At 42.5% G+C, this 25,101-nt stretch overlaps 1 protein-coding gene and 1 long non-coding RNA gene across 2 annotated transcripts; both read right to left on the bottom strand.

Moving 5' to 3' along the window:
- Positions 1–5,608: 5,608 nt before the first annotated feature.
- Positions 5,609–6,520, bottom strand: LOC146688693 (gap junction alpha-1 protein-like). The gene is made up of 2 exons (XM_085437492.1): positions 6,229–6,520; positions 5,609–6,132 (listed from the first exon to the last, which is right to left on the bottom strand). The coding sequence occupies exons 1-2, from the start codon at positions 6,518–6,520 to the stop codon at positions 5,609–5,611; spliced, it is 816 nt and encodes a 271-aa protein (XP_085293618.1).
- A 6,302-nt stretch (positions 6,521–12,822) lies between these two features.
- On the bottom strand, positions 12,823–13,937 carry LOC146688692 (uncharacterized). Its single transcript, XR_014916040.1, has 2 exons — positions 13,624–13,937; positions 12,823–13,221 (listed from the first exon to the last, which is right to left on the bottom strand). It is a non-coding gene; the product is annotated as an uncharacterized LOC146688692 (long non-coding RNA).
- Positions 13,938–25,101: the final 11,164 nt, after the last annotated feature.

The raw sequence follows: 25,101 nt of genomic DNA, 5'->3' as shown, positions 1-25,101 counted from the left end.
TGAATTACAGTAGTCCAGCCTGGAAGTAATAAATGCATGAACTAGTTTTTCAGCGTCACTCTGAGACAGGATATTTCTAATTTTAGAGATGTTGCGCAAATGGAAGAAAGCAGTCTTACATATTTGTTTAATATGTGTGTTGAAGGACATGTCCTGGTCAAAAATGACTCCAAGGTTCCTCACAGTGTTACTGGAGGCCAAGGTAATGCCATCCAGAGTAAGAATCTGCTTAGATACCATATTTCTAAGATTTTCAGGGCCGAGTACAATAACCTCAGTTTGATCTGAATTAAGAAGCAGAAAGTTAGCGGCCATCCAGGTCTTTATGTCTTTAAGACATTCCTGCAGTTTAACTAATTGGTGTGTGTTATCTGGCTTCATGGACAGATAGAGCTGGGTGTCATCTGCATAGCAGTGAAAATGTATGCTATGTCTTCTAATGATACTGCCTAAGGGAAGCATGTATAATGTAAACAGAATTGGTCCTAGCACTGAACCCTGTGGAACTCCATAATTAACCTCAGTGTGTGAAGAGGACTCTCCATTTACATGCACAAACTGGAGTCTATTAGATAGATATGATACAAACCACTGCAGTGCAGTACCCGTAACACCTACAGCATGTTCTAATCGCTCTAATAGGATATTATGGTCGACAGTATCGAATGCTGCACTAAGGTCTAGCAGGACAAGCACAGAGATGAGTCCACTGTCAGAGGCCATAAGAAGATCATTTGTAACCTTCACTAAAGCTGTAATCTGGTAGAAGGTTCCGCATCTTCCGGGCAAGGACAGAGAGACTCAAGAGGAGCTTCTATCCCCAAGCCATCCGTGCCCTAAACACACACACCCGCCCTCTCACATCATCTATAATTGACTGAGACAGGACTCTTCCAGACACTAAACCAAGGCACAATGTACATTTCAATTCCTTTAATTTTAAATATGTTTATATTGTCTATCCTGTAAAATAGTCAGATATCTATTCATATTAATGTACAGAATTCACCTGCTTGCTGCTACTACTGCACATTCACCCAGTGTATATACTATATGTGTATATATATATATATATATATATATATATATATAATGTTCTTCCTCTACACCCCCCCCCCCCCCAATTTTTGCACATGTCGAGGAACGTGTCAGGCTACATTTCACTGTGTGTTATACTTGTATAACTATGCATGTGACAAATAATAAAGAACCTTGAACCTTGAACCTTGATATCAGGCTGATCCTGCCACGATTTGTTCCCCCGGTTCAAATCACAAACGGTATCCCACAGTTGTTTATGTTGTTGAACCCATTTTGCACAGAGAGGCATTTTTTGAAAAATGTATTGATAGCAATGTTGATTATTATTATTATTATGTTATTATTATTATTGTTATTACACAGGAAAAAAACAACGACATGTAAAATAATTACACCTTGACGCCTCTGCCTTTCTAAATGGAGGGACAGTAACTGCGTAACTGCGTGTGTATATGTAAGCATGTAAAACCTGAAGATAGTCAGATTAACAGTAACAGTATTTCTTCTCTGTCTGCCATTCTGCAAATATATTAAATATTCAGGTTAAGAAACAGTCTGGATAATTCTTAGTATTGTTCATGGTTAAATGTACAGTACTCAGTACAACTTACTGTATTTATAATTTTAATAAATGACAAATTAAAAAGGCATGAACATTTTTTTTGTATCGAAAAAAATATCGAACCGTGACGCCAAAGTATCGAACCGAACCGTGAATTTTGTGTATCGTTGCACCCCTAATATATATATATATATATATATATATATATATATATATATATATATATATAACACCCAGCACGCCCCTGCGGGCGGTTTATCCTTCAAGCTCGGGTCCTCTACCAGAGGCCTGGGAGCTTGAGGGTCCTGCGCAGTATCTTGGCTGTTCCCAGGACTGCGCTCTTCTGGACAGAGATCTCCGATGTTATTCCCGGGATCTGCTGGAGCCACTCGCCTAACTTGGGAGTCACCGCACCTAGTGCTCCGATTACCACGGGGACCACCATTACCTTCACCCTCCACATCCTCTCGAGCTCTTCTCTGAGCCCTTGGTATTTCTCCAGCTTCTCGTGTTCCTTCTTCCTGATGTTGCTGTCATTCGGAACCGCTACATCGATCACTACGGCCGTCTTCTTCTGTTTGTCTACCACCACTATGTCCGGTTGGTTAGCCACCACCATTTTGTCCGTCTGTATCTGGAAGTCCCACAGGATCTTAGCTCGGTCATTCTCCACCACCCTTGGGGGCGTCTCCCATTTTGACCTCGGGACTTCCAGATTATACTCGCCACAGATGTTCCTGTACACTATGCCGGCCACTTGGTTATGGCGTTCCATGTATGCCTTGCCTGCTAGCATCTTGCACCCTGCTGTTATGTGCTGGATTGTCTCTGGGGCATCTTTACACAGCCTGCACCTGGGGTCTTGCCTGGTGTGATAGACCCCAGCCTCTATGCATCTTGTACTCAGAGCTTGTTCTTGTGCTGCCATGATTAGTGCCTCTGTGCTGTCTTTCAGTCCAGCTTTGCCCAGCCACTGGTAGGATTTCTGGATATCAGCCACCTCCTCTATCTGCCGGTGGTACATACCGTGCAGGGGCCTGTCCTTCCATGATGGTTCCTCATCTCCCTCCTCTTTCTTGGGTTTCTGCTGCCTGAGGTATTCACTGAGCACTCGGTCAGTTGGGGCCATCTTCCCAATGTATTCTTGGATGTTCGTTGTCTCATCCTGGACTGTGGTGCTGACACTCACCAGTCCCCGGCCCCCTTCCTTCCGCTTAGCGTACAGCCTCAGGGTGCTGGACTTGGGGTGAAACCCTCCATGCATGGTAAGGAGCTTTCTTGTCTTTATGTCAGTGGCTTCTATCTCCTCCTTTGGCCAGCCTATTATCCCAGCAGGGTACCTGATCACGGGCAGGGCGTACGTGTTGATGGCCCGGATCTTGTTCTTACCATTCAGCTGACTCCTCAGGACTTGCCTGACCCTCTGCAGGTACTTGGTGGTTGCAGCCTTTCTAGCGGCCTCTTCATGGTTCCCATTCGCCTGCGGGATCCCCAGGTACTTGTAACTGTCCTCTATGTCTGCAATGTTGCCTTCTGGTAGTTCAATCCCCTCAGTTCTGACTACCTTCCCTCTCTTTGTTACCATCCGACTACACTTCTCCAGTCCGAACGACATTCCAATGTCATTGCTGTATAGCCTGGTAGTGTGGATCAGTGAATCGATGTCTCGTTCACTCTTGGCATACAGCTTGATGTCATCCATGTACAGGAGGTGGCTGACAACTGCTCTGTTCCGTAGTCGGTATCCGTAGCCAGTCTTGTTAATGATCTCACTGAGGGGGTTCAGGCCTATGCAGAACAGCAGTGGGGACAGAGCATCTCCTTGGTAGATCCCGCACTTGATGGTGACTTGTGCTATGGACTTGGAGTTGGCCTCTAGTGTTGTACGCCACATCCCCATTGAGTTCCTGATGAAGGCTCTTAGGGTCCCATTGATCTTGTACAATTCTAGGCATTCCAGTATCCAGCTGTGGGGCATTGAGTCATAGGCCTTCTTGTAATCAATCCAGGCAGTGCACAGGTTGGTCAGTCTGGTCTTGCAGTCTCGGCTGACTGTTCTGTTTACCAGTAGCTGGTGTTTTGCGCCTCTGGTATTCTTGCCAATCCCTTTCTGTGTCCCGCTCATGTATTGACCCATGTGCCTGTTCATCTTAGCAGCTATGATGCCTGACAGGAGCTTCCATGTAGTACTGAGGCAGGTTATTGGTCGGTAGTTGGAGGGGACCGGTCCCTTCTTGGGGTCCTTGAAGATATATATATATATATATATATATATATATATATATATATATATATATATATATATATATATCATAATAATCTGACAATAAATATAATATAATGACCAAAGTGAGATGATGAAGGGTGATAAAAGCTGACAGCTGATAATGGCTGATAAGGAGTGATAATGGCTGGTAACAGCCTGCAGTAACACAAAATCTACATCAAAGCTCAAAAGAACACAGTATTATCTTTTAGTATTATCTGTATTGGTTCATACATTTCACACACACAAGTAAAACCTGTTTTCATGTACACTCTTGTGCTTACACTAAACAGCAAAACAACAACAAATAATGATTTTTGTAAAAACCACAGACACATCCTGCTGTTAAGCGATATACCCACAACTGTTTAATCAAACACATTACAAAACTCTTTTCACATATATCCGTCACCGAGTTCTCAGTGCAAATGATCAGTGTACCCAAAAGATCCATTACACATGTAAGTACCCACAAAATTATTATGAACTGACAGTTTGAGCAAACCTACAGTAAAGAGAGTTGAGGTTTTATCCCAGTGCTTGTAGTTTTAGAGCTACACTGTCATGTTTTTATTATAAGTGACTAAATATTAGTTCACATCTCTAAGCAGTCTTAAACATGTCCTTTTTTTTTTTTTAACAAATATAAAAGTTATCACAGTAATAAAGTCTCTTCAAGGAATAAACATGAACTAAACCATCATCTCTGCCACTCTGTACACCCAAAAAACAACCTTAAACCAAAACATTTAAATTTTATCAGGTAACAACACATGCACGGTGACTGAAGTAGTTAAAATAATATCTTACTGTCAATAAATAAAGTTTGTTTGGAGTGGATGTAAGGAGTAAAGGAGTGGATGTAAGGTGTGGTTGTCCTACAGATGCCTGCCAATAAACACTAAAATAGAAAACCTGTTTCTCTGTAAATCTGTAAAACTGGATTACAACTTTCTGATGAGACAAAGAGACGAACTGAATCTTAAACTGGAGACACCAGCTGGTAAAAGTACATCAGCAGGAACACATCTTTGGGACAAAAAAAATTAAAGGAACATCTGCTTATAAAACATACCAACCCAGACAACAAACTGCAGGTGTGAACAGTGTTGTTGGTATCCCAAAGTCATTGTGCTGTTTCAGATTTCAATAATCTGACTGTTTATGGACTTTAGATGTACAGATATGATGCAGCTTCCTCAGATTAATCAGAACGTGACACTGCACTGCATGACTGAACATAAAGAAAACATTTGATCTTACACCCTGATTTGTTTCTGGTGTAAAGAAAACAAAGACACTCTCAGACATCGTGCAAAAACTGTCCAGCTGGAAGAAAAACAGGAGGAACTGTGACTGAAACCAGAACAATGAATATTCCTTTGTTTTGTTTGATGTTGGTAAGTAAAACTTGATGTGTCACAGTGTGTCTGTGTTCTTGAACAGATGTTTCTTTGAGACTCAGAACTCTCATAACTGTTGGGTTTACAACACTAACAACATATGATTTAAGAAAACACCTCTAAAACTCAAACCTCTGACACTTTCACACAACAAGTTCTGATGTTCAGTCAGTCTCACATAAACCTGTGAGATCAAATGTCTCCTGATGTTTCTGGCTGAAGACACAAGTTCTGTCAGTCAGTCTGAGGTGGAAACCACAGTTTAAACATGCTCCTTTCGGACCAGTTGTTCACTCTCCTGCTGTTATGGCATCGAATATTGTAGCTCATCACAGCTCAGCAATCCACGTACTCTCTTGATGAGAGGTCGATGTAGGTATCAGGAGCATTTTGGGGATATTGTGAATGACCTTTTGATGGAGGGTTTGTGCCATCGTTCTGATCAAACTGGTCCAGCTCTAAGGAATGGTTGGCCTCTTTCTGCTCCCTCTCACATGAATCAGTTTCCTGGTTGTTTTTTTTGCAGAGTACTCTGCAGAGCTCAATGATGCTGACCACCAATGACACCAGTGAGACCACCAGCATGAAAATTAGGAAAATGGTCTTCTCTGTGGGACGGGACAAAAAACAGTCCACCCGGTGTGGACATGGGGCCCTCTCACAGATGTAGACTGGATTCAGAGTGAAGCCATAAATGCACCACTGAATAACCAGGAAGGCCACTTCTAACAGAAACTTGAAGAAAATACTGACTGCATAGATTTTAAACAGTTCTTTACTCATCTGATTTTCCCTGTCTTCTTCCATAATTACATAGTGTTTATTTATGAATTCTATTATCTTTAAAGATTTTTCAATAACATTTTTATCAAATTTATTATAATAAGAATTTTCTGGAATTGGCTCGCATGCTCTCTTAAGATCTATGTTTTTCTTGTTTTTCCAAACTTTCCTCCTATTATAAACACGAGTAAGGAACAGAAGTGTGGGCATTGACACAAAGACGATCTGAAGAACCCAAAGGCGCATGTGGGAGATGGGGAAGGATTTATCGTAACACATATTCTGGCAGCCGGGCTGCTGGGTGTTACACGTGAAGGCAGACTGCTCATCCCCCCAGGCAGATTCCACCGCAGTGCCTAGAAGCAGGATCCTGAAGATGAGGAGTGCCAGCCAGAACTTCCCCCACCTACTGGATGAAGCCTGGACCTTTTCCAGGACTCCATACAGTTTGCTCCAGTCACCCATTCAGAAGGAGTTTCAGCTGGTGGGAAAAGGGGACAAAGGTCACCTGACTGTAGGACACCAACCTTTAAATGTTTATTGTAAAGAACTAAATGCATAAAAACGACATAAAATTCTGAATTTTACAGATCCAAACTTGTGGTGTAACCTACAAACTGACGAAACATGTTTCGTCAGCAATTTTGTGTAAAATATTTCCTCAAATAACAAACTAGAAATAATGTAGTGGACATGAAGCAATGATGAGCTGGTGCTGATCTTCCTAAAGAAGAACAGGAACAAACTGAGATTCTGGGTTCATCTAGTTCTCAGCAGCAGGGAGAGTATTATGGTTTGGTCCAGGAGTTGAAGCTTTATCGCAGCTGCTTTTGTCCATATTTCAGGATGTCGGTGGGAAGTTCAACTTTAGCAGAGTTGGAATCACATATGAGGAGGTAGAGAAATCATTTCAGAGAGACGAGTGAGCTGGAGTCGTGTTCAGCTGTGTTTCTGAGGTAAAATTCTCAAAAGATGAGTTTTTAGATGTTTTTTTTTAAAAAGAGACGACTCAGTCTACAGATCTTAAGCTCAGTGGGAGAGAGTTCCACAGTCTGGGGGCCACAGTGGTAAAAGCTCTGTCTCCCTTAGTTCTCAGCTTTGTGTGCTGTATAACAAGTAGGCCCTGATCACATGACCTCAGGGACCTGCTAGGGACATAGGGCTGTAGAAGTCCAATGATGTAAGCTGGTGCTTGTCCATAACGAGTTCTAAAGGTCAGAACCAGAATCTTAAAATGGACTCTGAATTCAATGGGGAGCCAATGCAGATGTATTAGCAACGGTGTCACATGTGAGTACTTGGATGATTTGGTCAGTAGCCTTGATGCAGCATCTTGAACAACCTGCAGATGCTCCAGGGAGTTTTTGCTTAGATATGTAAACAGTGAATTACTGTAGTCCAATCGTGATGAATAAATGCATGAATAACAATCTCCAGTTCAGTACGAGATACAATAGGACTTAATTTAGCAATGTTTCTTAAGTGATAAAAGCAGGACTGAAACAGAGATTTTACGGGAACATCCAATGTGAGAGCCGGGTCAAAGGTTACCCCTAGGTTCCTGATGGATGATTTCACAAACGTCGAAAGGGGACCAAAAGGATTCATTGTCTTATGTACATATCTGTCAGGAGCACATATAATGGCTTCAATCTTTCCTTCATTAAGTTGGAGGAAGATGTCAGCCATTCAACCTTTACAGGGAGTGCAGAATTATTAGGCAAGTTGTATTTTTGAGGAATAATTTTATTATTGAACAACAACCATGTTCTCAATGAACCCAAAAAACTCATTAATATCAAAGCTGAATGTTTTTGGAAGTAGTTTTTAGTTTGTTTTTAGTTTGAGCTATTTTAGGGGGATATCTGTGTGTGCAGGTGACTATTACTGTGCATAATTATTAGGCAACTTAACAAAAACAAATATATACCCATTTCAATGATTTATTTTTACCAGTGAAACCAATATAACATCTCCACATTCACAAATATACATTTCTGACATTCAAAAACAAAACAAAAACAAATCAGCGACCAATATAGCCACCTTTCTTTGCAAGGACACTCAAAAGCCTGCCATCCATGGATTCTGTCAGTGTTTTGATCTGTTCACCATCAACATTGCGTGCAGCAGCAACCACAGCCTCCCAGACACTGTTCAGAGAGGTGTACTGTTTTCCCTCCTTGTAAATCTCACATTTGATGATGGACCACAGGTTCTCAATGGGGTTCAGATCAGGTGAACAAGGAGGCCATGTCATTAGTTTTTCTTCTTTTATACCCTTTCTTGCAGCCACGCTGTGGAGTACTTGGACGCGTGTGATGGAGCATTGTCCTGCATGAAAATCATGTTTTTCTTGAAGGATGCAGACTTCTTCCTGTACCACTGCTTGAAGAAGGTGTCTGCCAGAAACTGGCAGTAGGACTGGGAGTTGAGCTTGACTCCATCCTCAACCCGAAAAGGCCCCACAAGCTCATCTTTGATGATACCAGCCCAAACCAGTACTCCACCTCCACCTTGCTGGCGTCTGAGTGGGACTGGAGCTCTCTGCCCTTTACCAATCCAGCCACGGGCCCATCCATCTGGCCCATCAAGACTCACTCTCATTTCATCAGTCCATAAAACCTTAGAAAAACCAGTCTTGAGATATTTCTTGGCCCAGTCTTGACGTTTCAGCTTGTGTGTCTTGTTCAGTGGTGGTCGTCTTTCAGCCTTTCTTACCTTGGCCATGTCTCTGAGTATTGCACACCTTGTGCTTTTGGGCACTCCAGTGATGTTGCAGCTCTGAAATATGGCCAAACTGGTGGCAAGTGGCATCTTGGCAGCTGCACGCTTGACTTTTCTCAGTTCATGGGCAGTTATTTTGCGCCTTGGTTTTTCCACACGCTTCTTGCGACCCTGTTGACTATTTTGAATGAAACGCTTGATTGTTCGATGATCACGCTTCAGAAGCTTTGCAATTTTGAGACTGCTGCATCCCTCTGCAAGATATCTCACTATTTTTGACTTTTCTGCAGTGACGCATTGTTTAGCCAGGGATTTGATGTCCATTCAGAGTGTGGAAAGAGAAAGGTTTCACAAAGATGCATTTGCGCTGTTAAATTTTTATATAGCTTTAGTGCACATAAAAAACAACTGCTTGTTTAAGTGAAAATACATTGATGGGTTTTTTTTTGTTGCACTAATAAAGTTGTGGAGTTGTGAAGTATTTTGTCTCATGAGAGCCCACAAAGAGGCTCAAAAGTTGGCAGTTTGTCTTGTAATCGGAAGGTTGCCGGTTCGAGCCCCAACTCCAACAGTCTCGGTCACCCGTTGCCTACTGGTGGTGGTCAGAGGGCCCGGTGGCGCCAGTGTCCGGCAGCCTCGCCTCTGTCAGTGCGCCCCAGGGCACCTGTGGCTACAATGTAGCTTGCCATCGTGGATGGGTGGATGACTGAATGTAGTGTAAAGCGCTTTGGGGTCCATAGGGACTAAGTAAAGCACTATACAAATGCAGGCCATTTACCATGTCAATTTTATCTTCGGTTATATCGTTATTGTAAGTTTCTGAATATATATCGTGATAAATATTTTTGGCCATATTGCCCTCCCCTAGTCTAAGCACTCATTCAGAATCTGCAGCTTATAAACATCTTGGGACTTAAAAGAAATGTATAACTGGATGTCATCTGCATAGCAGTGGTAGCCAACGTCCTCAAAGGGACTCAAATAAGCGCCCAGATACAGAACCTTGTGGCACACCATAGGTGAGGGAAGTGGAAGATGACCTGTACTTAGAAACAGCCACAGAAAAATGTTGTTCATACAAAAATGACGAGAACCAGTCTAAGGCAGATCCAGATACACCGAACCCATACTTCAGCCTTTCAAGCAGAATGTGGTGGTCAACCATATCAAAAGCCTGACGCGAGGTCCAACATCAGCAGAACAGAACATTTTCCTGCATCGTTTTTCATCAAAGTGTCACTGGTGACTAAGAAGGGCTGTTTCAATAGAATGGGTTCTACGAAAGCCAGACTGAAACATGTGCAGAATGCTGTGTTTGTCTAAAACTGCTGTGAGGTGCTTAGCCACAACCCTTTCTACAATCTTAGCAATAAACGGTAGTTTTGAGATTGGTCTGCAACTGCTAGTAAGAGAAGAGTCTAACTTTTTTTTTTTTTAAAGAGGCTGTATGGCAGCATTTTAAAAATAAGCATGAACTTTACCAGACACCAGGGTTAATTGTAGTGTTAATTATGGCAAGCACACAGGGACCAATAGACTGGAACACATTTTTGAATAACGATGCCGGTAAAATGTCAAGTGAACAGGAGGATGCTTTCATTGCATTAACTAATTTTACCAGCTCGGGTTGTGAAACAGGTGAAAAACTTTCTAAAATAACAGGCCGAGCTGGAGTAGGAACTGACAATGCAGATGCTGATGGGGAAAATTTTTCTTACATTACTGATTTTTCTAGAAAGAAAGAAAGGAAATTTTCACAGTCTTCATTTGAAGAAATAGGGGCAGCAGGTGGAGCAGGAGTAATAATATCACTAATGGTGTCAAATAGGATTATTAGCATTACATCTGCTCTTTAACCTCCTAGGATCTGGCGTCCACATATGTGGACATCACATTTCGGGTTGTATAGACCAAAATACTAAATTTCGCTCTACAAGGAGCCAGATATCCACTTACGAGGACATTATACTGCCACTGTTCTATTGAAATTTAAAACAAATGTCCTCATATGTGGATCTTTCCCTCCTGCTCTGTTCTAGTGCTACTGTGAGTGTAACTACAACCTAGTGATTTGCAAATCATGAACGAATCGTTCAATACTCAAATGAATCATGATTCACAAGCCCAACTGACTCACTGACTCATCCCTGTTGCTGTTAGCAAACTATTTCAATATTAGAAATATATCTAGCTTAAAATTAAAATTGTGGAGAAAAACACAACATCCAGTATCTTAACAGAAACATTTCTGCTCTGAACTGGAAGAAAAAAACCCTGAGTAGAAGCTCACATCAAGACAATAGCTCCTCAGTTCAGAGTAGCATCGCTCTGCTAACATGCTAACAGCACATTTGAGCTACTCACTCCCTCCCTTCCTGTGCTGAATCGTAGCACGAATGAATTACTCAGGACTCACTAACTCCCTCCCTCTTGTGCTGAAGTGTAGCATAAACTAATCACTCACTCACACACCCCCTCCCTCCTGGCTCACAGCTTCTTCGTCTTCTTGGTTGGCAACTTACCTACTACCGCCCCTCCCCCCTCTGCTCGGCAAACATAAGGCTGTATTTACGCCCCTCCCCCCTCTGCTCAGCACAAACACAAGGCTCACGTGTGGCATGGGAAAAAAGTGAGAGAGAGAGGGTGAGAGAAAGAAAAAAAGAAAGACGGCTCCAAATAAGTAGTCGGATGCTGTCGTTCACTTCAAAGATCCGGCTCTAAGAGCCATTTTGTTCGTGACCAACATATCACAAGTATATATGGACACGGAGTCGGAACCAGGAGTGGTGGGATTGGACGGCGCTGATAATTGGCGCCTGTCTTATGTCAGTAACGTAAAAGACGGATTTAATGCGACATGACCATTCAAACAGCAGTCGCTTTCTAAAACATCAGATATGTATCAGATTCAGTACCACATACGAACGAGACCTAGGCCGGATTTGAAAATATCAAATTTGTGCTGTTCAAACTGTCATACCACGATTGGATATGGGTCGCATAGGGTCAAAAAAGTCAGATTAGATGTGCTTTCACCTGCAGAGTGAGCATAGCCTAATTACATTATTAAAGAAATTAAAAGATCCCTTCCGTAAAAGGGATGAACATTTAAATGAATTTTAGCTTTACGAAAGTCACATTTTAAGCAGTGAATACTGCCATTTAGCCAAGGTAAGGACTTGGAAGCAGAAGCTAGTCTCATTTTAACCGGACGGATTTCATGTAACATGGAAAGACAATGATTATTAAAAAGATGTGTTAAGAAATGAACACCGTTATAAGCAGATAAAAATAAATAAAAAGCTTTAGAGAATTTCTCTACTGTGGAGGAATTTAAGATGTGAGACTGACCATCCGGTGAACAGAGGCTCGTGAGGAGTGTAGAAAAACTCCGTCTTTCAATCATTCGAACAACAATAACAGTCCTCACCTGTTGTGTTTCACTTACACAAAGCAACAGTGATTCGCCCGCTGCTCTGGAGCTGTGGGAGCGCTGTCTCGTGCAAAGTCCCTGCCTTTACCTGCACACACCTGCAGACACCCAGAAAGCAGGAGGACAAGCTTTTTCTGACTCAATAAATCTGTTGAGACACCTGGAGCCCTCCTCCACCTGTGGAACAGAGGAGGAGACAGTGTACTTTGTGTTTGAGGAGGCAGATGTTTCACCCCGAGTCAAGCACATGCGCGCGCGCACATGCAGTGGTTCCACCTGTTGGCACTTTTCTGGTGTTGTGCCAAAAAAAGTGATTGTCTGCCAAAAAGTGATTGCCGTCCAAGGGAGCGCACGCAGTTGCTTGAAGCTGCAGGGCTCCGATTACTTACGTAGAATCATGAGAATCGCAATGGACAGAAACTCTAAGAATGAGGTTATTTTCACAATTTTGAATGTTCTTGGAATGAGGATGCTCACAGAACATCCTCGTTTGTACCTGACATGTCATTTAGTTTGAAGAATGTCAAAGCTCTTGTAACACCTGCTTAGTATAGTAGGGTTAAACTTATAGACTAGATTCGAGAGGAGTAAAATAAATTTGAGAGAATTGAGTGTTGAACAGCCGGCAGATTTATTACAATGTTACAGTGGTGCAATAATCCAATGTAAACAGCATAGAAAATTAACAGAAGATCAACAGAGAAGAGCGCTCTTTTGAAAATAACAACAAAATAAAATAAAATAAGTAGTCTCTTTAGACCTGACTCCTGATGAGCAGGATATTGGGAGTTCAATAGTTTCCCAGAGAAACAATCCGTATGAAGTAAGCAGTTTTTGCTCTTGCTTATCTGAAATCCTGCGATTCGAAGTAATTCAGACTGTAGCTCTGCTCCTGCATCCAGAACAGCTGGCCACACTGCTTTTGGATTCGCCAAGAGTTTTCACAGGGTCTGGCTCGCCATCCATATCCAGAACCACTTCAGATCCAGGATCACAAAAAACCAGTCTGCACATACAGTACAGAGCAATAAACAAAATAGTTCTTAACAGTTTTTCTAAATAAAATGAGATCTCATAAAGTTTTCAAAATCAAGTACACTGTCGTTTTAACATTGTTCTGTCTCTATGAATTCCATTTGTATTGCTTTACAGCATTACAATCAATTGTATTTAAATACCCCTTTTTAAGGCATATGTAATCACATCATGAAATGTTTGTAACGTAACTAGTTTTAAATAACTTATTTACATGTATTAACCTATAACTGAAATGACAAAGTGCAGAAAAGGCACTGGACAACATTTATGGCTAAAAGAGAAGTGCATCCTGCATTAGTTTTGCACATTTGTGAAGATGCCCAATCAAATAGACAATAAAATAAAATACTTATCATCTCTAGTAACTCACCGGAATTCCCAAGAAACAAATACACGCTCTGCCTGGTTTTGGTCGAGAGTAAAACACATAAAGGCCTCTGAAAAGTACATAACTTTAAGTTAGAGACTGTTGAAAATACTTTATAACACTTATTTTATACCAAAAGACTCACTGTGTAGCTTGTTATTTGCTCTCGGTGTCTTGCTCCGTTTTGCCTAGCTTAATGCAGCAACGTGCTTTTGTTGCATTCACTGAACTACGGAAAATCAAAGTGTGTTCAAGGGGTGTCGGAAATAATAATACCAGGTAAAAACAAGAAAATACTAGTAACCATGTCTATAGGGGTTACACTCTCAATAAAAATAAACACAGTGGGGAAAAGATAAGATTGCAACACAAGGGTGTGACACATCCTTGATTGTTCTCACATATTTAAGATATTTATCTCTTTCAAAATTGTTTCAAAGTTGGATTCAACTGAATTCACTGGACAAAAAGAGAACTTACAGATTGTATCTGCCTCTGGTCACCCTCAAATGGTTGTGGCTGATGAAGCTTACCTTGGTGTTAAAAGTGAGATTGTGCAACTTCCGCCAAGCAGTCCAGCTCCTGGATACTTGAGTGTATATTGTTGAGTTGTGTTAAGAAAAAGAAATATTTTTAATGTGTAGCTGCTCATTAGATTGTTTTATGTACTTTAATAATGAAGGCTTGTAGAGCAAGGCCACTTTTGACTCACAAACTAAGTGCTCAGCCAGACTGAAAAACAGGAAGTTTTAGTGCACAGCCATATTAATAGATAAGACACAGAAAAGAGGAACTTTCCATATAAGCAATGTTTGAAACTGTGTGACGTGTAAAGTACCAAAATAACACCTATATGAAGCACAGTTTATGATTCTACTGTTAGAGCTCTTGCAACTGGCATTTGAGCTGTGCAGGGGTCTCTCTCTTCAGGAAGATGATTGAATAAAAAGAAATATCAATATTTTAACACACTATGAGAGCTGGGCGATATGAGATTTTTTCATATCACGATATGTTTTTTTCATTTCAGGCGATAACGATATAAGCCAAATAACTATATTTGTAAGATTTAAATGTGCCGTTGCTCACAAGTAAAATGTGAAATAATCAGCAGCTTGTTTTTATTTAAATATTTATTTCCCATAATAAGTTCAACAGGGTAGATGTACTTAAGGAACATGAGACTTTTTCAGATAAATAAAGGCAAATATTACAAACTACACAAAAGGCAGCCCCTAAAGCATTTAAGTTTCAAAATAGAACAAACGAAACAGACTACTAAATTGTCAGTTCCACTTAGAAACAAAATATTAATTCTAAAAATAAATCTTAGTTCGTTTTACAGAAGAACAGACAAAACTGACTAACTTTTGTCAATATCAAATAAACTGAGAACTAAAAGGAAATTCTCAATCTCTCCTTGTTGTATAGCTGAGCTTTTCAAACAGTTTTAACAGTTACTTTAGTCTGACAAAAGCCGAATGACGAATTAGCGCTTCCAGTCAGAGACTGAGGCTACGTCCACGCGTACACGGGTATTTTTGAAAACGGAGATTTTCCGTTTTCGTTTTAAAACAATAATCCCGTCCACACATAAAGGCAGAAATGAAGGAAAACGCTGCTATGAACATGCCAAAGCAGCAGGTGGCGCTAGATTCCTAACCGTGCAGAAATGTTGGCCAATCAGAAGTCTAGAAGCCTCGGTGGGAAAAAATAAACAAAGCTGGGGCATAGAAGCAGAACCGAGTTGTATGTGTGGAGGGACAGTAACTGTGTGTATATGTAAGCATTTAAACACTGCAGAGAGTAGAATTAACAGTATTGTAGAAATTCATTTCACCGAAACAATAACGTGGCGCACAGTGTGACGCATGCACCAGTTTATTGTATTTCCAGACTTGCTTTCGGCACAATTTACAGTGCACGCTACTCTGTTTTTTGTCAGACTTGAAATAGCCGAAATACCTTCACACTACGGAACTTCTATGGCTCTTCCGTTTGACAATCTCTCCGGCGTTGGAACCATCATCTGTTTTCTCTTCGGTCACGCTCGGTTGATTTTTCTAGTCGGCACACTCATTTCCTCCATTACCCGCTGGCTGCTTCCCAAACAAACACACGTGCTGCTTGGCACTTGTGCTGTACGTAACAAGTCACGCGACGTGACGCTGCGGCTGTGATTGGTTCGGCTCTGCGCTACTTAATTTGGATTGGCTGACCTTTTTTTTTTTTTTTTTTTTTTTTAAGAGGACAAGAGCGGCGAAGTCTATCGCGATAGTTTAATTTCTCTATCGAGTAAAAGTTATATCGCGATACATATCGTTATCGTTCTATCGCCCAGCTCTAGTTGAGTTTATACCAAAAAGTTCTACTTTGGTTTCATCTGACCACATGACATTCTCCCAATCCTCTGCTGTATCATCCATGTGCTCTCTGGCAAACTTCAGACGGGCCTGGACATGCACTGGCTTCAGCAGCGGAACACGTCTGGCACTGCGGGATTTGATTCCCTGCCGTTGTAGTGTGTTACTGATGGTGACCTTTGTTACTTTGGTCCCAGCTCTCTGCAGGTCATTCACCAGGTCCCCCCGTGTGGTTCTGGGATCTTTGCTCACCGTTCTCATGATCATTTTGACCCCACGGGATGAGATCTTGCGTGGAGCCCCAGATCGAGGGAGATTATCAGTGGTCTTGTATGTCTTCCATTTTCTGATGATTGCTCCCACAGTTGATTTTTTCACACCAAGCTGCTTGCCTATTGTAGATTCACTCTTCCCAGTCTGGTGCAGGTCTACAATACTTTTCCTGGTGTCCTTCGAAAGCTCTTTGGTCTCGGCCATGGCGGAGTTTGGAGTCTGACTGTTTGAGGCTGTGGACAGGTGTCTTTTATACAGATGATGAGTTCAAACAGGTGCCATTCATACAGGTAACGAGTGGGGGACAGAAAAGCTTCTTACAGAAGACGTTACAGGTCTGTGAGAGCCAGAGATTTTCCATGTTTGAGGTGACCAAATACTTATTTTCCACCCTAATTTACGAATAAATTCTTTACAAATCCTACCATGTGGATTCATGGATTTTTTTTTCACATTCTGTCTCTCACAGTTGAAGTGTACCTCTGGTGCAAATTACTGACCTCTGTCATCATTTTAAGTGGGGGAACTTGCACAATCGCTGGCTGACTAAATACTTTTTTGCCCCACTGTAATTACAAGTGATACTTGGCAGAGGAAACAATGTAATTTAAAAAACACAAGTTGCGCAATCTTTCTTTGTGACTTTCTTCTATTTGTGTTCCTAATTCCAGCTTCTCGTGTCCTTGTTTCTCCTTGGTATGCTGCTGCCAGTCCGGTGGTCTTCAGGAAAAGGAAATCTACCTGCTGTGGAAAACAGAAGGACACTTATCTACTCCTTACAGGGTTTGTTAGCTTTGGCAGCTGCCCAACCTCCACAAAGCAACTGTTTTCTAGATTAAACTGGCTTTTCCTTCTCCTGCAATATAAATGACATAAATCTGTAAAATTCTTATAAATACTAAAAAGACCTGCAGAGTTTCGAATCAGAGTACTTTAGTAATCTCAGAGGATGTGATTTATGTGATTATGTGGAGATATCTGTTCCCCTGTAAATATTCCATATCACTATACTGACCATGTCTCCATGCCCTTCATCAGTAACAGACTCTTTTCATTTCCTTAAGGCGGTGCAAACCTGCACAGGTTGATATGTTTTAAATCAGATCTGTAGAGCGCTCTCTCAGCTAAAAATTCCCATTATGTTAAAGGACCAGTTAAATAGTACTGTTGTGGCTACTCCAACCAATGGCCGCGGCAGGCTAAACATGAGGACACCGATGACGCGCAACAATTAACGCACAGAACACTTCTGTATCATTTGCTTCTTTATTTACACATGCCACTGTCCAAACTACAAATCAGCACATGGGATCAACTGTCAAACAAACGCACAGAATATCAAATCATTCAAATTGCGGTATGTTGCGATATGTTGCGGTCAACAGAAAGTTTTGCCTCGTGCTCACCCTACCTTCTGCTCATCACATCAGGTGCTGTGCACAAGTGAGTGCAACCACATTTACCTTATACCACACCCATGAGACACGCCCCACACCCATGCACCAATACAGTGAGTCCATTTAAACCAACCCACTTAGTCAGACGGAAACAACTCATATGGCTCCTACATACCGGCCCCTAATTATTTTAGAGCAATAATTACATCATACTTACCATGTAGGAGACATACTGATAAACATGATCAATCTTTTATCGAACATTCAAAGATACAATTTCAATTCCAAATAAATAAATATACATTAATGCAAATAGATATTTGAAAAAAGTCAATTTTCATGACTCTTCTGTTTCCTGTAGAAGACACACTTTAGTGATCGGCCTGTCCAAACAACCAGTCTTTGTCTTAACACGAACCCGACGTACAAGTCCTTTACTGTCAGTAATTGCTTCCACAATCCTTCCAGTCACCCAAGAGTTACGAGGCGCAGAATCATCGACAACGATAACCACATCCCCAGGAATGAAGTTCCGTCCGATTCTCTGCCACTTCTGACGCTCTTGAAGCTGGGGCAGGTACTCCTTGACCCAGCGCTTCCAGAACAGGTCAGACATGTACTGAACTTGCCTCCATCGACGTCGTCCATACACGTCCCCTTCTGAAACACTCCTGGTGGTATCAATGGCTTGGTCTTAAGCAACAACAGATGGTTAGGAGTCAAAGCCTCCAAATCATTAGGATCAGTAGAGGCTTTAGTTATTGGTCTACTGTTCATAATAGCCTCTGCCTCACAAAGAACTGTACAAAGTCCTTCTTCGTCCAAATTCTGCACTTTCAAAATGGAATTTAACACCTTCCTGACAGACCTTATTATTGTACATTATTGTACATTATTGTACATTATTGTACTTTATTGAGCCCCGTGGGACGTTCCCAAACACCGCCATGATGGGAACCAGCAGGAGGATTAAAAATCCACTTTATGCCCTTTTGCAGCAGCATCTCCTGAATCTGTGCCTGATTCCATCCTTCCACTGCCTCTTTCAACTCACGTTCACCACCCACAAAGTTGGTACCATTATCCGATCGTATCTCCAATACCTGACCTCGCCTTGATATAAATCGACGAAGTGCATTAATAAAAGAATCTGTGCTCAAAGATGACAATACCTCCAAATGCACAGCTCTCACAGCCAGGCATGTAAAGATAATTCCATATCTCTTTACTTCACACCTTCCACGCTTAACTTGAAAAGGTCCGAAACAATCCACTCCAACCCGAGAAAATGGAGGTTCATCGGGTGAGATGCGATCTTGTGGAAGGTCTGCCATCATCTGATATCCTGATGCTGCATGAAGTCTGCGACACACTATGCATTTAGCCAAAATCCTCCTTATGGCAATGCTTGCACCTGGAACCCAATACCTTTGCCGCAATTCGGACAGCATGTGGTTACGTCCACCATGCCCTATTTTCTGATGTACATGTTGAAGTATTAGGTCAGAAATATGCAAATCCCTGGCTATAATTGCGGGATGCCTTGCATCTTCAGGCATAGCTGCTCTACTAAGCCTACCTCCCACTCTCAACACACCATTCTCAAGCTTAGGATTAAGCCTATAGAGCTCACTACTCTTCTTCACCATTTCACCCCTCTGCAATCTACTGATCTCATCGGCATATCTCCTCCGTTGACAAAAGGAAAGAACTGCATTCTCAGCATTGTTAAGTTCTTTTACCGAAAGAAATCCTTTAGCAGCATGGTCCTTGACAGTTTGCAACTCTCTTTTAAGCTTTTCCTCAAGATTTTCTTGAGTCACGCTAGACGCAAAGCTCTCTTCCAGCTGTTTCCTCTTTTTACTAAGTTCCTGCAACAAATCTTTGAGTCTAAGAACCCATGCAACCATCCTTTTTAGACGAGTCCACGAAGAAAAATAAGTAATGAACTTCATCGCACCATCCTTATGTTCACTTGCATCAACAGCATTGACTAAAACGGTCATTTTAGTCTCTGGATCATTTATGGAAATCTGTCCAAAATCAAGGTTCACTGGCCAATTAATTTCTGGTTCAGCAAGAAACTTTGGCCGTGACAACCAGGAATCATCCTTGACAAACATCTGTTTAAGGCTCATAGCTCGCTGTTCTACAGCCTTCCTATTATTTGGCATGTTTACCTGATTGTACCTAAAAAGTGAACCAATGGTGTAATGACCATCAACCAACTTAACCGAATCCATCACTGACTTCATAAACTGCTGATCTTCTCTAGACAAAGCAAACTGCTCATCCTGAATACATTCTGGAAAATCAGCCTTCATTTGACGTTCCCACAGCTCATCCAATCTTGCTACGGAAATCCTATTGACACTCACATCAAAAATATCAGTATTACAATCCTCTCTGAGAGGACCATTCACCGTCCAACCCAGCATAGTTTTTACCGCATAGGGACCTCCATTTTGACTTCTGATAACATCCCATGGCTCCAAAGCCTTGGGCACATTGGTCCCGATCAACAGGTCTACCCCGGAATTTATCTCCAGTATGTTAATATGGCGCAAATGTGGCCATCTATCGAGATCTTCCTGTCGGGGAATATTACGTTGATGAACAGGCATGCTTTTTTGAGTAAATAAGTCAGGCAAATCACAGTAATGATCTAAACCCAAACCAGCTACTTCCAAATCTGAAACCACATAGCTACTGACCATTTTCTCCTGACCCATTGTCCGCAAAAGAATGCCAGTTTTCCTTCCTGAAAGATTTAGTCTATTCATGAGCGCTTCAGTACAAAATGAAGCTGAGCTCCCAGGATCTAGAAAAGCATAGGTTACCAATGACTGAGTACCTTTCTTAGACTTCACTCTAACTGGTATTACAGACAGAGCACTATTTTGCTCACCGGCCCCAGTAACACCACTGCTTTGCACAGCACAAGAAGGACCTTCATCTGATGGTTCTCTCCCTCCTATAGTTTGCACTGCGACACTTTCCCTCCGCTTCGAGTAGATATGTAAGAGTGTGGGGTGTTTCTGATTACAAACTTTACACAAGAGACGTTTCCTACAGTCTCTGCTTCTGTGCCCAATGTGCAGACAACCATAACACACGCCATTCTCTTTCAAAAAAGATAATCTTTCACAGTGTAACTTTCTTTCAAATGAAGGACACAACTCCAACATATGCCCTGCTCCACAAAACAAGCAGGCCTTGGTCATAACTGAACCATTTTCTCGCCTCAATGCTGGCTCAATCTTCCCTTCCACCTTGGCCACTGTAGTAGCAAAACTACTCCGCTTAGCCTTAGTGTAAAACTGAGATTTACTATTCCTCGCATCTTTTCTGGTGGCTGTCGGAGGATCCTGTATATCCCCAAACAATGGATCACTTGCAATCTTAACTTGCCTTTCAACAAACTCAACAACATCGCAAAAAGACACTTTACGTTGAAATCTCTCCTGCAAATCGCAGGCAACATTTCTCCACTTATCCCTGAGCTTGTAAGGCAACTTTTTTATAACTGCTTGCATATTAGCAGAGACATCCAACTCATGCAAGGACTCAACGTCTCCCATTGCATTGCAACATTGCCTTAATAAAAACCCATATTCCTGCAAAGCCTTCACATCATCAGATTTTATAGATGGCCATTTACTGACCCTTTCAATGTAGGCAGCAGCAATTTTCAGCAAATTGCCAAAGTTCTCTTGGAGCAACGATTTAGCTTTAGCATATCCATACTCAGCAGGCATATACTGACAGCTTCTGACCATTTCTCTTGGATGGCCTCTAGTGTATTGCTCGAGAAAATATAAACAAATTCAAATTCAAATTTTAAATTTTATTCAAATTCAAATTTTATTTGTCACGTACACAGTCATACACAGTACGATATGTAGTGAAATGCTTGGACAACTGCTCGTGACCTAAAGAAAACAAAAAAGGAAAAGGCTATGAATAAGATAGGAAATAAATATGAAAAATTAAAAAGGGTAAATTTAACTAGGAAGGAATAAAATATAAATTAAGGTTAAAAATGAAATAACTGTACAACACAAATTAGAATGAAGGGTAAATTTAACTGGGAAGAATAAGATAAAGATAAATATATAAATTAAAGTTGAAAATAAAATAACTGTACAACAAAATACACAATACACAATATAGAACTATATAAGAATGTATGAAGAAATCTAAATATAAATAAATATATACACAATAACAGCAGCTGTACAAGTATTAACTGGAAATGAAGAATATAGTGACCAGTGTTGTGCAAAACCAAAGTCCAGAAAGTCCAGTGTGTGTGTAAGAACTGTATGTGTGGGTCAGTACTGTGTGGTGGTGTGATTGAGAGACCGTATCGCCTGCGGGAAGAAGCTCCTCCTCAGTCTCTCTGTGTTGGTCTTCAGGGAGCGGAATCGCTTTCCTGACCTCAGCAGAGAGAACAGTCTGTTGTTGGGATGGCTGAGGTCCTTCACCATCTTCCTGGCCTTGGTCCGGCACCGCCTGCTGTAGATTGAGTGCAGGTCAGGGAGCTCGGAGCGGATGGTGCGCTCAGCTGACCGCACAACCCTCTGTAGAGCTCGTCTGTCCTGCATGGTGCTGTTCCCGAACCAGGTTAAGATGTTTCCCGCCAGGATGCTCTCTATGGTGCACGAGTAAAAGTTCCTGAGCACCTTGGAGGGCAGTTGGAAGTCTCTCAAGCGTCTGAGGTGGTAGAGACGCTGTCGGGCCTTTTTCACCACGGTGTTGATGTGACAGGACCATGACAGGTCCTGCGTGATGTGAACTCCGAGGTATTTGAAGCTGTCCACTCTCTCCACTGGGCACTCGTTGATGACGGGGGTCTGGTAGTTCCTCTCCTGCTTAGTGCTGAAGTCCACTATCAGCTCCTTTGTCTTACTGACGTTTAGAAGGAGGTTGTTCCTCTGGCACCAGTTCTCCAGATTCCTAATCTCCTTCAGGTAGGCCGTCTCGTTGTTATCAGAGATCAGGCCCACCACGACGGTGTCGTCAGCAAACTTGATGATGGTGGTGGAGCTGGTAGTGGCCACGCAGTCATATGTGTACAAAGAGTACAGCAGGGGGCTCAGAACACACCCCTGGGGGGCTCCAGTGCTGAGAGTGGTGGAGGCTGAGACATGTCCGCCCATCCTTACTGCCTGTGGTCTGCCAGTTAGGAAGTTGGAGATCCACTGACACATAGATGAGCTGAGTCCCAGATGCTCCAGCTTGGTGGTGAGTGTGGAGGGAATTATGGTGTTAAATGCAGAGCTGTAGTCTATGAAGAGCATTTTAACATAATTCCCCCTTCTAGTGTCCAAGTGAGTGAGTGATGTGTGGAGGAGATGAGAGATGGCATCGTCTGTGGAACGATTTGGACGGTAAGCGAACTGTAGTGGGTCCAGTGTGTCTGGTAGTGAAGAAATGATGAAGTCTCTGACCAGGCGTTCAAAGCACTTCATCACTACTGAGGTGAGGGCTACAGGGCGATAGTCATTGAGAGAAGCAGGGTGGGGTTTCTTCGGGACAGGAACAATGATGGACTCTTTGAAGCATGTGGGGATCACCGACTGAGGTAAAGAGATGTTGAATATCTCAGTGAACACAGGAGCTAGCTGGTATGCGCAGTCTCTTAGGATACGACCTGGGATGCCGTCTGGTCCTGCTGCTTTCCTGGTGTTCACTCTCTTGAAGGCTCTCCTTACTTCATGCTCGGAGATGACGAGCACGTTTCCGGTGCTGGCAGTATCTTCCTGTCTGCAGCCGTTAGCGCCGCTAACACTAGCATTGTTGGAGACCTTAGCTGCAGCCTCGAAGCGAGCATAGAAAGTGTTCAGCTCGTCTGCCAGAGTCACGGCCGCGTTCGTCATACCGGTTGTTGGTGCTTTATAGTCCGTTATTGTCCTTAGTCCCCACCACAGGCTCCTAGAGTCACTCTGTTGGAGTTGTGACTCTAGTTTCCTCCCGTAGCGCTGCTTCGCCTCTTTCACCGCCCTCCGCACGTTATATGACGCGGCTTTGTACGGGTCCATGTCCCCCGTCGTGAGTCCCGTGTTGTAGGCAGCGGTGCGGGATCTCAGAGCGTCGCGGATGGTTTTATCCACCCACGGCTTCTGGTTGGGAAACGTTGTGATAGTCTTTGTCTCCACGGTATCATCCGCTAGTTTCCCGATGAATCCCACAACCGCTTCCGTAAACACGTTGATGTCATCGTCGGAGCTGTTTCTGAACATGCCCCAGTCTGCGTCATCGAGTGCGTCCTGTAACGCGGCCACCGATTGATCCGTCCAGCGCGCGACCTTCCTCTGAACCGGAACTTCCTGTTTCAGCCTTTGTTTGTATTTTGGCATGAGGAAGATGGCGGCGTGATCAGATTTGCCAAACGGGGGGCGGGATTGTGCCTTGTAGCCGTCCTTGACCGTAGTGTAGCAGTGGTCCAGTGTCCTTTCACCTCTAGTGGGGCAGGTGATGTGTTGATAAAAGTTCGGCGCTGCGCGTTTGAGGTTGGCGCTATTAAAGTCCCCCGTCACAATAAGCGCAGCGTCCCGGTGTTGTGTCTGGTGCTGTGTGAGTGCCTCATGCAGCTCGCATAAGGCGGTGACCGTGTCCGCTTGTGGTGGAATATAAACGGCACAATCCTTAGCACAACAATCCTTAGCACTGTGAGCTTGACTCTCCACCATGTGCTCAAAAGCTCTCATAAATGTTTGATATTGCAAAGGATCGCCATCAAATAACTGAATGTCACGTCTTGGTAACAAAAACAGAGACTGCTGCTCAGCTAATAAAGTTGTAATTTCATTTTGTTTCTTCAAAACTGTGACTAGATGATCATGACCCTCACCACCTTGCACTGTATGTGTGAGAGGTTTTGATTGTGCGTGAGACTGCGAAATCATCTGAGTAGTTGAAACTGCACCTGGAAATACTTGATGTAACTTCGTCTCTGACTTTTCCAATGAAACGACCTTGGGTTGAAAAGTATTTTTAAACTTGGGCCTTACATCCAATACCTGTGCTTGATGATCACTAGCATCCACACCCTGATATGGTTGTTCTGGTAACACAGGTTTGAACGTCGGAGCATTTGGATTTAAAACGGCTAAACGCCCCTGCTCTCGTTCTAAATACGAATTCATTCCATCAGATTTAACATTAGCAGCACTTGAGACTCGGGACATTTCAGAAGTTTTTAAAACATTCACCTTTGCTGCTGAGGCTGCTATTTCAGTTTCTAAGTCAAGCAGCTCCTTTCTTTTCTTAAGCTGTATTTCTTGTTCTTCCAAAGCATGCTTTTCTTTCAACAACCTCTGTCGAACAAGAAGGGCAGCCATGTCAGCTTCTGCCATTATGCGTGCTGACAAGGCAGATGAAACCATTGAGCTACTGAGTGATGATTTGCTTTTCCTGCTTTTGTTTCCAACATTAGAGACGCT

Source organism: Copadichromis virginalis, linkage group LG17 (assembly GCF_057382275.1).
Source record: "Copadichromis virginalis isolate Kocher_CV1m ecotype Utaka linkage group LG17, C_Virginalis_male_GT1.1, whole genome shotgun sequence".
Classification (NCBI taxonomy): Eukaryota; Metazoa; Chordata; class Actinopteri; order Cichliformes; family Cichlidae; genus Copadichromis; species Copadichromis virginalis.
The sequence above is the reverse complement of the archived record's forward strand: the minus strand, read 5'-3'. Positions and strand labels throughout refer to the sequence as shown.

Bases quoted from the DNA above. Each gene is read 5' to 3' on its own strand.
- LOC146688693 (XM_085437492.1), bottom strand. From the start codon at position 6,520: ATGGGTGACTGGAGCAAACTGTATGGAGTCCTGGAAAAGGTCCAGGCT. The intron at 6,133-6,228 runs GGAGGAAAGTTT...TTGATAAAAATG, and splicing joins CCTTACTCGTGTTTATAATA to TTATTGAAAAATCTTTAAAG.